Genomic DNA, 15,273 nt, shown 5'->3' on the forward strand with positions numbered 1-15,273 from the left:
TTTGGTTGGACTCATAGGATCCAAGTAGTGTATATACCCGGGTATGGTTTATGAAAATTCATACCACACCTGAGTCCTGATTAAACTTCTCTGTTTTCAATGTAAAAATATTAAAGGAAAACAAAAGTATCACCATATCTGGTTTATGAATCTATATAATTATATCCAAAAACCTGTATGGTTTTACTACTTTTGTGGTTTTGGTTACTCAAGGTTTGGGTACAGTGGGGTGCCAACTGGTCGGACCTCTGTCAAAATGGATGGGTTCAGACTTGGATCTGATTAAGAGGTGTTAGTATTGGATCAGATCCGAATTTTATTGGATCTTTCATAAGAAAAACCATACTCAGATCCAATAACTATTACATAAATCCGGTCCAAACCTGATAAAGTAATACTTTTTAAGTTTTTTACATTGAAAAATTGCGGATCTTAGTTAGGTCAGATTAGGGTTTTGTATAAAATTTCATAAACCATACCCCAGTTTAATAATCGGGTCTCATGAATTCAACCTGAATAATTAATTGGTTCCCTTTGTTACCAAACCCTGACCTTACTTAATCTTATACGGGTTGGGTTCGGGTCATACCCAAACCATTGGCACTCGACCCGGTTTTCTGAGTCACCAGATTCACTAGAGGTCCGACACGTGGTTAGTGCTTTATGTTCGTGGTAACTTTTCACTGGATGCCTGGTTTAGTAGATCTTCCAAAGTTTCAAAGTGTCACAGCCTTTTTGGTGACACGTGCGGACACGATTAAAACACTCGGACACTGACAGGTACAAATAAATATATTAATAGTTTTTAACGCTTTAAAGCATTATTTCAATAAAAATGCAAATATCAAAACATCAAAAAATATTTTTTGTTGATTAAAAATTTAAAATATTCCCTGTCATCGTGTTCTATTTTCCAACTCTTACGGGTCGAAACCGCATCAACGTCTTCGTGTCCACGTGTCTTTGTGGCGTAACTTTGAGCCCACTTAAGTCTACCGTCTAGCAAAGCTGCTCACTTTCTCAGGCAACAGTCCGCCTCTCTCTCTCTCTCTGCCCAAACAATCCTATCAGGCTCGATCTGTCAATCGCTCAGGGAGACGACCACCCTAATCTCTTCCGGTACCCCTCTTCACTCAGTCTTCTTCTCTATCGATTGATTCAAGAAAAAGGGAGAACGACCACCAATTCCAGGGTTTCTGTTTTGGTGTTCTCTCTGTTTTTTCCGTCGTGGTATTCATCCTTTGATGGATTCCCTGGTGGAAAGTCGAAATCTTTTTGTAATGGGACCTTTCCTCGTTTTCAAGCAATGAGAACCATTTTTTCTAATAGAAAGTAGAAATGGGTAAGCTATCCTTAGCTCACCACTAACTGAAATGCGTATAGTGGTATATCATCTTCAGCTTTGTGGTGGGAAATCGTTTTCCCCTTTTCAAAACGAACGGGGTTTTTTTCTTTTTCCCTTTGTTTGTTTTAAAATGAATGATCAAGGAATAGATTTGCTGTGTATTCTCTTAGATAGATGGTGAAATGGGGTGCATGAAATCTGGTGGATGTGTTATGACCCTTGGCGGTTTTTACTAGTGCTTAATGAGAATTCTTGGATGGTAACTTGGATCTTGCATAAAATATCCTGCACATTATTACTAATTTCTCTGGAAAACATAATTTACCATCATATGTATGTGATAATTTTTTGATGTGATCATCATGCCCATGGGAATTAGTATAAAAATATATTGACTAATTAAAGAGCAGGGAAGAGAAGATAGCCCTATGTGCTAAGGTTCCTCCCGTGAATTGGTGCTGGTAGAAACCTTGGCGAAAAAAATGTATTCTCATTGCATAATTTGACATTCAAAACTAGAAGGAAATAACCTACTGTAATTCAATCAATGCGACTTTCCTAAATGTGCTAGTGATCCCCAGTGCATGCAAGTGTCTTCTATTGAGAAGGAAAAGAATGGATAAGAAGTAATGTAAAGTAGAAAGAAAAAGCAATAGAAAAAGGAACAAGAAGATAGAGAAAATGAAGGAAGATCAGGTGAAGGATAAAGAAGAAAAATGCAAGGAAGAACAAGAACAAAAATGCAAAATAAAGGAAGAACAGAGAATTAGGAAGAATAGTTGTATATGATAGTTTGTCCTGGTTAGGTTAGCGCTATCTTTAACTGGGGGCCCTCAGGTTAGAATCCCACTAGGTGCAATCCCCTGGCGTAGCCAACCTCTTCTCTGCTTGTTGTGATCGATGATCCATTCTGTTACCCTTTGAGCCCACAGGAGGTCTTCTGGATAGGGGGGTCAAATGCGGGGACAGTGCACGCAATATGTCACAATGTGTGAAACCTTGGAAAGGCAGTTCCTGGCAAGCCTAAGTATGTAAGGGCCCTACGAGCAGGGGTTCCTGTCACAAACTTTTACGCACCTGGGCGCTCAACTGCAAGCTTAGTAGGTTAATCTAGCAAAGTTAGGTGACAGACCCAGGTCCAGTTTCTCCATGTAAAACATCAGAAAAATTTGTTGTTACCCTTTGTGGTTATTCTAGCCTTTGCTTTTCCTTTGGCATCATTGAGTACTAGAGTTGGATAACAGTGCTGCAAAGGTTATCAAATCTATGACTTGTTCATACAATTAAATAATTTCATAATCTTTCTGTTATGTAAAAGTTCATCTTCACATGTGAATTCAAGAAGCTTCAGATTAAGCAGAAACTTGCGAAATTTACATCATGAGGTTTGCCATGGAGATAGTAATGAGAAACATATTTAAGGTTGAATAGCTTGTAAAATATGATGTATTCCTCACAATCTTTGAGCTGCAAGGAGAACATTATGAATTAAATTTAATTAGGCATTTAGTAGCAAAGTATCCAATGGTTATCATCACTGACCTAGAATATTGGCCTGTGTTAAGGATATTTCAGATGTGGGTACCATGTCACAAGTGTAACCCACTAGAGCTGGTGACTCTCTAGACGTGAATAAATTCGAAGGCTGGTCCAAATGGGAAGTTGTTCAGAGGTTTATCCAACTCAGAAGTTCAGAATGTAAAATTAGAAGAACTCCAAAACGTTGAAGAGTTCATCCCACAAGAGAAACTTGTTAATTGTAATCCAAACACTTGTATATATATTAATGATGAAAGGAACCTCTCATCTCGTGTGATTGAAGAGAGATAGAGAGAGAGAGTTGGAACCGTGGATGTAGGCCTGACCAGCTGAACCACGTTAAGCCTTGAGTCTTATGCATGTGCTTTTGATTTGTGTGTGTGTCGACTCTTTTGCATGGTACCAAAGCTGCAGTTCTACGATATGAGAGTGTAGATCTTTGGTGTGTTTCATCCTCATGGCTGACAACAACAACAACATTAACTCTTTTGGCACCAACATTACGATTGACTCAAGCAATTGTAATGAAATGAGCGGAAAACTAATACAAGCCAACAAAGGGCATACAAACACATAATACAACCACAAATCCACTTTAAGGATAACACAAATAGCCAACTAGGGCTTGCAACAAAATGTAAAAAATATTCTTTATTGTCAAAAAGCTTAGTGAGAAGCTTGAGAATAAATGGGGACATTATGTCCCTATTTATATACAATAGTGGAAGCCTTGGGAGCTCCCATAGAGCCGTTGGGAGCTCCCAACGGGTATATTTGTAGCCGTTGGGAGCTGTCCCAACGTCTCTATGGGTGATTCCCATAGAGCCCCTTACATAAAACATTAATTACATTTATTAAAAAACTATTTAACTAACCTATTCCTAACCTAGTTACATAATGTGAAATAACCAAAATGCCCTTGATAGGCATTATATATATTCTTTTATAATTAAGAATATATATATATTTAAACATTCATATTTTAACATCCCTCCTCAAACTTACGATGTATACACTGAAAGTTTGTTAAGTAAGAATATGAAACAAGGCGATGCAAGAGCTTTGATGAAGAAGTCAACAACTTGATATTCAGAAGCAACACATGTTAGCTCGATGATTCCTTTCAAATATTCATCTCGTACATAATGATAGTCCATTTCGATATGCTTGGTGCACTCATGAAAGGTGTGGTTGCTGGCAATGTAGATAACACTCTTGTTGTCGCAACACATCTTTGAAGGTCTGAAGATGTCTATTCCCATATCTTTAAGAAGATTTCTTAGCCATACAAGTTTCATAATTGTTGTAGCCATAGCCTTATATTCAACTTCAGTAGATGAAACTTTTTGCTGCTTCTTGCACCACTATGAAATTAAAACATCCCCTAAAAAAAACATAAAAACCAGTAGTTGAGACCCTATCATTTGGATTTCCTCCCCAATCAACATCAGTATAAGCAAACAAATCTAAAGATGAGGATGAGGATGAGGATAATAAAAGCCCTTTATTTATGAAATTCTTTATATAACTCACAATCTGCAATGCAGCACTCATGTGTACGATGGTTGGAGCATGTTAAAATTGACTTGCAGAGTGAACAACATGAGCTATGTCTGGTCTGGTGATTGTTAAATAGGTAAGTGACCCAATCAACTGTCTATATGGAGTAGGATCATCCAGAAGTGTCTCATCTTCAAGTCTTAGCTTTGCATTGACAACTTCTGGTGTCTCCACTTTCTTGTCATTTGTAACACTAGACTTAGCACAAATATTAACCTAAAGCTTCATCTGAGAAAGAATATAGCCCCTGGGAGAGTAGGTGGCTTCAATACCTAAAAAATATCTTAAAAAATCCAAGTCAGACATATCAAAATTTTCTTTTAAAACATTTTTAATTTCAATAACTCCTTGTTCATCATTCTCTGTTATTATCTTGTCATCCACGTATAGCCGAAGAATGACAATATTGGTACTTGTACTTTTAACAAAAAGAGTTGTGTCAGTATAACAAGAATGAAATCCCAAATGAATCATGACACTACTAAATCTATCATACCGGACTTTTGGGGACTGTTTGAGACCATATAACACTTTTCTTAATCTATGAATTTTTCCTTTGTCAATACTAAAACCCGGCGGAGGGTCCATATAAACTTCTTCATTTAATTTTTTATTGAGAAATGCATTTTTGATATTTAATTGATAGATAGGTCATTTTTGTATGGAAGCTACGACTATTAGGGTTCTAACAGTAGTCATCCTAGCTATAGAGGCAAAAGTTTTTTCATAGTTAATTCTGTATTATTGAGAATAGCCTTTGGCAACTAGCAACTAGCAACTAGCAACTAGCTTTGCTTTATATCTTTTTAGACTTTCACCACTCTTGGTTTTAACTTTGAACACACATCTACAACCTTTGGTTTTCTTTCCTAACGGTAAGTAGTTATTTTTCATGTTTTGGCTTTCATAAGGGCGTCTAATTCCATCTTCATAGCTCCTTTCCAATGAGAGAAGTTTTTAGCTTCATTATAATTACATGGTTCATGACAAGAATGTAATGCTATTAGTGATGCTCTATAGTGTGAGGACAAGGAGTCATAAGACACAAACCTATTAGGTGGATTGGATGGACGACTAAACCTTCTAAGGTTGGATTCTTCTATAGAAGGATTATGGTTGACCTCTAAATTTTTATCTAATGATTCTTCTTCGGGAGAAGAATACTTTTCTAAAGCATTTTGAGGATTATTTTCTTCACGCCGGGTATAAACACGTATGCCTTCTGTAGATCTCTTATCTACTATATCACTATCTATAGTATGATGATTACAAGCTATGTCACATGGGTGCGGGTGCGGGTGCGACACGGGTGCGGCACAATTTTAAAAATTTTGGACACGGGGACTCGGCTATATATATATATAGATATTTTTTAATATATATATATATATATATATGTATGTATATATATCCAGTGTGTGCATATATGTAGATATTGTCCTCTAAAGTTTGGCACCAGCATGAGTGTTTTTACAAACTTTGCAAATTGTACTTTTGCCCTTGCAGAAAGGGGGGTCCGGGGGCTCCCCCCGGCGCGGGTCTCGTGCAAATTGTAATTTATGTTTGAGACTCATGCTATATATATATTTTATTTTTAAATATATAAAAAGTTCTTTTTTTTGTTTTTTGCCCCAAAAATGGACATTTTTGGACTCAGTTAACGTTGACCGAGTCCAAAACAAGGACGGACTCGTTCTCAACTCTTTGACCGAGTTCGGGCCGTGTCCGAAGCTGCACCCGTGTCTGCACCCGTGTCGGGGCGTGTCGACTCGGGTGCGGCGCCTCTCTAGCCGAGTCCGTGTGACATAGATTACAAGGTTCTATACTCTCATAACTAGGATGATTATCATCATTATTTAAAATCTCATTATCATTTCTTGGAGCGAGACCAAATAAAAAAGTATAGTCTACTTCCTCTTTTTCATTTCTTTGATTAAAGCCATTCTTATTTTTTAAGAAAGTCGCATCTTTGGAAACATAAAGTTTGTTGTTGTTAAAATCAAAACATCTATATCCATTTTGTTTTTCTCCATATCCAATGAAGACACATTCAATGACTTTTGAGGATAATTTATCTCTCGTGTAAAAGTACAAAATATTTATAACAAAAAACCAGTAATCTTTTTAAGCCGGGTGTTATTTTAAATAACTTTTCACAAGGAGAAATATTTTTCAATGATGATGATGGCATTCGATTTATTAAATATGTTGAAGTCAACACGGCTTCGACTCAAAAGGATTTTGGAATGTTCTTAGAAATAAGGAGGGTTCTAGCGGTTTTCATAATATATCTATGTTTTCTTTCCACTAGCCTATTTTGTTGGGGAGTTATAGGACAAAATCTTTTATGGCAAATTCTATTTTGTTTTAAGTAAGTTGGAAATTCTTTTGATAAATATTCTCCACCCGAATCGGATCTAAGTGTGACAATGTTACTTTGAAATTGATTTTTGACTATCATATGAAATTCTTTAAAAAAAACATCAGATTTTAAATTGAGAAAGTAGACTCATACATATCTAGTAAAGTCGTATATAAATGTCACATAATATGAATAACCTTCTTTCGATATAACTGGAGAAAGACCCCAAACATCCGAGTGCACTAACTCAAAAGGTCTTTTAGAGATAAAAATTCTATTTGAAAAAGGAATGAATTTTATTTTGCCAAGGATATAATCTTTGTGTAAGGAAATGAAGATCTTTCATGAAAGCACAAATGCTTGTAATAGGTGACTTCAATCATAACCCACAAAATGGCATAAATGAGAGAACTCAAAAGAGAAAATAATAAACTTTATTTCATTCACATTTTAAGCATTGTTACAATGAGAGGGGAGTCACCCCTATTTATACACAATGAAAGAGGGAGAGAGAGAGGAGCCTTTAGAAAGCTTTAGAGAGTTGTTGGAGCTAGTCCAACGGCTCCAATTGTAGCAGTTGGACAAGCTCCAACAACTATCAAAACTAGTCAAGAACTAGTTAACTCTTGACTAGTTTTGAGTCTAGTTTAAATTGAACTAGACAAAAATAAAAAATACAAAAAATGAAGAAAAATAAAAAGGAAAAAAATAAATAAATATAAAATATTATATATTAAAATATATTATATTATATATAATTATATGCTTAAGCACGTCATATCAAGTCAAAGCATATAAATAATTCCAAATCTTGACATGTCTCGAGAACCGAAATACATGCACACCACACCTTCTGGAAATTTATATGCATATTTAAAAATGCAAACATGTATCATGTGTATGTCACAAAAATATTCATAAGCATGTCTTTGTTCAATTCGAATGCATACTCAAGTCAAATGCATACTTTTATTCATGAACCAATTTCAATTAAAATATGTGAACATGCACGCCATGAGGTATGTGCCAAAATACATCAATTCCATGCATGCACATGCATATGCAAGCAACCTTGCAATAATGTCTTAATCAAGCATAACATGTTGATTCTAAGCTTAAGAGAAATATCATTATTTCCTTGATTCACCTCTATAAGCATGCGAGTGCAATAACAATAAACTTTCATGATCCATGTTTTCAATACATGCACTTGTCCATACATTCACATGCGTAGACACATGTAAACCAGGGGATAACATGAACACTTTTCATATGAGAATCTATATATAGCCATATGCAATTTGTTGAGTCAATGAACTTGAAAATAATTTCGCAAACCTAATCACCACGTAAGCATTGATCTTAATTGTGCCTAAAAAAAATCAATTTTATAAGCATCGATCAAGTCATTCAGACTATATCCAGCATGAACCCAATTCAAGAACAGAAAATGCAAATTAAGGTATATATATACAAGCATAAATCTTGTTCATAACAAACAAAAATAAATCTCGATCATAACCCAATATGAGTCCATTTTTTTATAAAAACCCCATACACAGAGTTTTTATGTGTAAAGAACCAAAAACACCCATATAAAATAGGATCTATGAAACCTTATCCATGTAATCTAGAGTGAACACATATAATCACTCTTTAACCATGGATTTGCACCAAATATTGCATGGAAATCGAATTGGTATTCGATTTCTCACATGATTCAAAAGAAAGAACCCGTACCTTAGAATTAACGCTTGGGAAAAGCTCAGGGATGCCGATGGCGAGGAACGGCTCAAGCGGGGGTCGTCGGGGTGTCTGCCGAACACAGGGAAGATAAGGTGAGGTGACTGGTGTGCAGGTGCGTATCTGAGTGCATGTGTGTTGCACACTTTAGTGTCCTGATATTGGCACAACCTTTCACAATAAGTGTTTATTTTCTTATGACTTGGCAAGACTGTCAACCCAGGCAGAAGTTATTCAAGAACCCATAGAGGTAATGGTGTCACACAAATATTATTGTAAGTAAGACCTGGATCCAATCCAGATTTAAGACCTAAATAGAACCCAAATCCATAAAAATTCGGATCTTAGGCCTTGGATCCAATCCGATCCATTTTGACGAACTGCTAAATTTTCAGAAAAACTTGAATTTCGGGCCAACCAGGACTCGAATTCAGAAAAGTAAAATATTATCGCGCTCAAAATCCCGAGACGCATCCAACGATATATTACACGAATACCAAATTCTGAATTTCGCTTGAAAATAACCTAAATTTTGCTCGAATTTCGCTTGAATTTAAAGGTCGAAATTAAAACTCTTTCTCACGCTTCGATTGGCTCGCCTCGACCTTGTCGATGAAACCTGGGTCAAGCCCAGACTCAAAGACTTCAGTCTAAAAATCGAGCTTCAAACGATTTTTCTCCCAGACTTGCAAATTTTTTGTCAAAATTGTAAAATGACTACCAAAAATATGCGATATAATCACTCTTTAACCATGGATTTGCACTAAATATTGCATGGAAATTGAATCGGTATTCGATTTCTCACATGATTCAAAAGAAAGAACTCGTACCTTAGAATCAACGCTTGGGAAAAGCTCAGGGATGCCGATGGCGAGGAACGGCTCAAGCGGGGGTCGTCGGGGTGTCTGCCGAACACAGGGAAGATAAGGTGAGGTGACTGGTGTGCAGGTGCGTATCTGAGTGCATGTGTGTAGCACACTTTAGTGTCCTGATATTGGCGCAACCTTTCACAATAAGTGTTTATTTTCTAATGACTTGGCAAGACTGTCAACCCAGGTAGAAGTTATTCAAGAACCCATAGAGGTAATGGTGTCACAAAAATATTACTGTAAGTAAGACCAGGATCCAATCCAGATTTAAAACCTAAATAGAACCCAAATCCATAAAAATTCATATCCTAGGCCTTGGATCCAATCCGATCCAACTTCGGATTCATTTTGACAAACTGCTAAATTTTCAGAAAAACGTGAATTTTGGGCCAACCGGGACTCGAATTAAGAAAAGTAAAATATTATTGCGCTCAAAATTCCGAGACGCATCCAACGATATATTACACAAATACCAAATTTCGAATTTCGCTTGAAAATAACCTGAATTTTGCTCGAATTTCGCTTGAATTTAATGGTCGAAATTAAAACTCTTTCTCACGCTTCGATTGGCTCGCCTCGACCTTGTCGATGAAACCTGGGTCAAGGCCAGACTCAAAGACTTCAGTCTAAAAATCGAGCTTCAAACGATTTTTCTCCCAAACTTGGCCATTTTTTCGTCAAAATTGTAAAATGACTACAAAAAATATGCAATATTCCAGTTCGTCTTCTGGCTAGCACGATTTCTTTCCAATCAGAAAAATTTGATCCGTCTAAAATGAGGATATTACAAAAACTGTCGATATGGAAGGAACCTGATAAAACAAGGAACGAAAACGGAAAGACATTACTATCATTGCTTAGACGAGACTCGTGTTGAAAAGGTAAAAGTAGACCCTTTATTTTCACTTTTTCTGAGACAAACATAGTTGAGTCATTATCGTTCCACTTTGATGAAAATGATAATACTCATAATTGCTCCGTCTTTTCAATTCTCAAGGAATTGACTTCAGTTAGTGAAACTAGTAGATCATATATCCAGAGGCAATTTAGCACTGTACCTTTGGGTACAAACATGCTTCATGGGCTGGAATACACATCTACTATCACACCTTGTGTAAATTTGGAACACAATGACCTCCTTTGGTTAGAATCGATAATGGCACAGGTTTGGGAATTCACAATGTTGAAAATTATACTTTTAGTTCCTCTGGTTACAATTTTCATATGAATGATATCCTATATGTGCCAACTATTTCACAAAACTTACTCTCGGTTCAAAAGTTTTCTCAGGATAATGATGTGCTTTTTATTTTTTTCCTGATCGATGTGTTGTGAAGGCATGTAAAACGGGGAAGGTCATCCTGGAAGGAACAAGTAACAATGGTCTATACAAAGTGAGTTTGAATAAAGTCATAAAGACCATTCAGTTTCATGCAGTTTTATGCTGCTGATTGTATTGGTGAGCGAGCCTTTGTTCATCAATGGCAAGAGTAGTTGGGACACCCATCATTTAAGACAGTTAGATATGTTATTAAGGAACATGGTTTGTCGTCTTTTCATAAACTCCAGAATAATATATGTGAGTCATGTCAACAGGGTAAGAATCATTGTCTACCCTTTGAGGCATCAACTCACAAAGTGGATGGACCTTTAGATTTGATTTTCTCCCTGCTCTTGTCCCAATTATACATGGACATTATTATTATGTTAATTTTGTGGATACATTTTCTAGATTCACATGAATTTTCGTTATCAAGTATAAATCTGAGGTTCTTTCAGTATTTCAAAATTTTCAGAGACTTGTGAAAAATCAGTTTGGTAGACATATTAAAGATCTATTTCTGCTTATATGAAAACATGTGGTATAGCCCACAGGGTCACTTGCCCACATACCCATGAACAAAATGGGTGTGTTGAACGTAAACATGGACATATTGTAGAAATTGGGCGAACCCTTTTAGCCCAATCTCGCCTGCCCTACAAGTTCTGGGATTATTCATTTATTATTGTTGTGTATTTGATTAATAAAATGCCCACACTTGTTCTTCAAATGAAATCCCCTTTTTAGATTTTGTACAAAAAGGTCCCTGACTACAAATTTTTAAAAAAGTTTGGGTGTGCTTGCTATCCATGTATGAGACCTTACAATGCTCACAAGCTTCAATTTCCCAGTAACAAATGTATCTTTTTAGGATACAACATTCAACGTAAAGGTTATATCTGTTTTGACAATTCTCAAGACAAAGTATTGATTAATAGAAATGTTGTTTTTGATGAAATTGTGTTCCCGTATAAATCTTGTCCTAGCACCCCCTCACCTCCAACAAATTCGTCCCAAATAATTCCTATATCCTTTCCCACCCCTACCTCCTTCCCTATAGACTCGGTCCCGACATCATCATCTCCTGCACTTGAGTCCTCTCCTGTGTTATCTAGCCCTACAACTAACCCTTCCTCTTCACTGTCCATACCTGATAATTGTCACAACACCCTGGTGCTTCTCCTGCATTCACCGTCTCCTCCTCCTAAGTCTCACCATATGGTTATTCGTTCTCAGATATGCTTCTTGAAACCCAAAGTCTTTTTTGTCACCCGTTATCTTATTTCTACAGTTCTGATTACTGAGCTTGATCGACATCGAGAACCACCTAGTTTTTCTCAAGCCTTCAAACATGAGCATTGGCGGTAGGCTATGCATGAGAATTTCATGCTCTTTTGAAAAATGGTATATGGACGTTGGTACCTCCTTATAATGTGTTTGGTAGCAAGTAGATTTTTAAAGTAAAGACGAAGGTAGGTGAGTCTTGAACTCTATAAAGCTTGTCTGGTAGCTAAGGGGTATACCCAAGAAGAGGGCATTGACTACTTTGACACATTTAGTCCAGTGGTCAAGCCTTCTACTGTCCGCACTGTGTTAACCATTGTTGTATCTACAAGGTGGCCTATTCGCCAACGGGATGTTCACAATGCCTTTCTTTATGGATATCTCTCTGAAGATGTCTATATGATTCAACCCCAAGGGTTTGTTGATCGGAAGTACCCTCATTATGTGTGCAAACTATACAAGGTAATTTATGGTCTTAAAGAGGCCCCTCCGGCATGGTTTCAGAGGCTTATCTCTTTTCTCCTTAACAATGGCTTTTTTGGGTTACGCGTGGACACATCCTTATTTATGTACTTTTTCGATTCTCATGTTCTTTATTTACTGATCTGTGTTAATGATATTATTATTACGGGAAGTTTCTTGTCCATGGTTCATGATGTGATTCAGCATATGGGGCGTGAATTCTCTATTAAAGATTTTGAGCCTTTGCACTATTTTCTTGTCCTTGAAGCTTTAGTTGTTCCTAGAGGACTCTTGTTGACTCAGCAAAAATACATGTTGGATCTTCTTGAACGGGTTCAGATGATTGGTGCCAAACCTGTTTCTACTCCTCTTGCTGTTAATGGCCGGTTATCCTTCCAGGATGGGGAGCTTCTTCCTAATCCTACTCAATAGTGTTAGGTAGTTGGAGCCTTACAGTACTTCACCTTCACAAACTTAATTTGGCCTTTTCGGTCAATAAGGTCCGTCAGTTCGTGCACGCTCTAATGGTTAGTCATTGGACGATAGTCAAGCATATCTTTCGTTATGTACAACATACTCTGCATCTTGGTCTTATGATACCCTCATCTCAGTCATTTACAATTACTGCATATATAGATGGTGACTGGGCATGCAACATTGATGATCGAAAATCCACTGGTGGTTATGTTGTGTTTTTAGGCAATTCTCTTGTATCCTGGTCTGCCCGAAAACAAAATACAGTGGCTCGGTCGAGCACTGAAGCCGAATATAAGGCCTTTGCAAATACTGCTGCTGCTCACTTGTCCGATGAAAGAACTTCACGTTCCTTTGTCTTCTCCTCCCCATATCCTATGTGACAATATTGGTGCCACTTATTTGTCTGCTAATCCAGTTTTCCATAATCGCAGTAAACACATAAACATAGATGTTCATTTTGTTAGAGATCATGTTCACAAGAAGCATCTTGAGGTTCTTTATGTCTCCTCTATGGATCAGCTTGCGGATATCATGACCAAGACCCTCTCTTCCACTCAGTTTGGATTCCTAAAAAGCAAGCTCATTGTACTTCCCAGGTTGTTGAGCTTGAGGGGGGCTGTTAAGGACATTTCAAATGTGGGCACCATGTCACAAGTGGGACCCACTAGAGCTGGTGACTCTCTAGTCGAGAAGGAAGATTCAATAAGAAACTTGAAGGTTGATCCAAATGGGGTTCACGATAAGGCTGATCCAAATGGGAAGTTCAAAGGTTTATCCAACTCAGAAGTTCAGAATGTAAAATTAGAACTCCAAAACGTTAAAGAGTCCATCCCACAAGAGAAACTTGTTAATTGTAATCCAAACACTTGTATATATATATATATATATATATATATATATATATGATGAAAGGAACCTCTCATCTCGTGTGATTGAAGAGAGAGAGAGAGAGAGTTAGAACCGTGGATGTAGGCCTAACCAGCCGAACCACGTTAAACCTTGAGTCTTGTGCGTGTATGCTCTTGATTTGTGTGTGTCGACTCTTTTGCAGCCTGAAGAAACTAAGGTAGTGTTTGGATACTTGGACTAGGATATCGAACATAATATGACCAAGGGGAGCTTGCAAAAAGCAAGGATAAAGAAAGCAATAACATAAAAGTTATTAAAAAAAGAAGGATGATCTGGCCATAATGGCATGAAGGTCCTAAAATGAAAACCAATAAATGAGGATATCCATATTTGTCTCATAAAAAACCAAGCACTTGGCATAGATCATGTCCCAAGCATGAGTGTCCAAGATGGTGCACCCTTATTGTTATCCGAAAACTCTCTTTGCTTTGGAACATGATGGAGGATTAAAAAACAATACGTACTTTGACACATTAGGCGTGTCAAAGTAAAATTTACAATTTCTGTTGTTGACAATTGCTACAGTATACATAAGAGGAAACCATGGATGAGTCGTTACTAGATTTAGAGAAGTACCATCTCCCATGCAAGACAAGGAGCTAGGGTAATATATCTTTTAATATCTCAAAAATTTTATTGGTAATTTTTATAAAGTACAGGCTCCGTTTGTTGTTATGGACTGGTGAATTAGATTCTATTTTATATGATTCTAGGCCTTTTTAGGTGTAATATATGTGCTTCCTGTTTTTTGTAGCCTTTCGCATCATCATGGCTTGTATTTCATCATTTTATGATTTATTTATTTTAGTTCATTTTAATGATTAATGTATTTGTGTTTCAGGGATTTACTAAGACTAGAGCTCTTTGAGACATGGCCAAGCACCATCCTGATCTCATAATGTGTCGGAAGCAGCCGGGAATCGCCATTGGCCGGTTGTGTGAGAAGTGTGATGGAAAGTGTGTGATTTGTGATTCCTACGTCCGTCCCTGCACCCTAGTCCGTGTTTGTGATGAATGCAATTATGGTTCTTTCCAAGGACGTTGTGTAATCTGTGGAGGTGTAGGGATTTCTGATGCCTACTATTGCAAGGAATGCACTCAGCAGGAGAAAGACAGAGATGGATGTCCTAAGATTGTCAATTTGGGCAGTGCAAAAACTGATCTGTTCTATGAACGAAAGAAATATGGATTTAAAAAGAGATGAGATGAGTACCTGCGTTCAAGGTTAGCCTTGCTCATATCTTGCAGCAAACATATGGCACTTTTTAATTTCTGACCATCTTCTCTTGAACTGGCTTAAAGCTGAAAACTTTTCTGGTCTTGTGAGATATATGCCATTATCATTACATACAAGTGCATGACTTATTAAAAATTTGTTGTTTTTGCTTTTACAAGTGTAGGG

General features: G+C 37.0%; 1 protein-coding gene across 1 annotated transcript; it reads left to right on the forward strand.

Annotated features, from left to right (window-relative positions):
- Window positions 1-1,025: 1,025 nt before the first annotated feature.
- LOC149846282 (PHD finger-like domain-containing protein 5A) lies at window positions 1,026-15,262 on the forward strand. Its single transcript, XM_089997922.1, has 2 exons — window positions 1,026-1,119; window positions 14,713-15,262. The coding sequence occupies exon 2, from the start codon at window positions 14,743-14,745 to the stop codon at window positions 15,073-15,075; it is 333 nt and encodes a 110-aa protein (XP_089854048.1). The 5' UTR covers window positions 1,026-1,119; window positions 14,713-14,742; the 3' UTR covers window positions 15,076-15,262.
- Window positions 15,263-15,273: the final 11 nt, after the last annotated feature.

The sequence above is a fragment of the Nuphar pumila genome, chromosome 2 (assembly GCF_984573655.1).
Source record: "Nuphar pumila chromosome 2, dmNupPumi1.hap1.1, whole genome shotgun sequence".
NCBI lineage: Eukaryota > Viridiplantae > Streptophyta > Magnoliopsida > Nymphaeales > Nymphaeaceae > Nuphar > Nuphar pumila.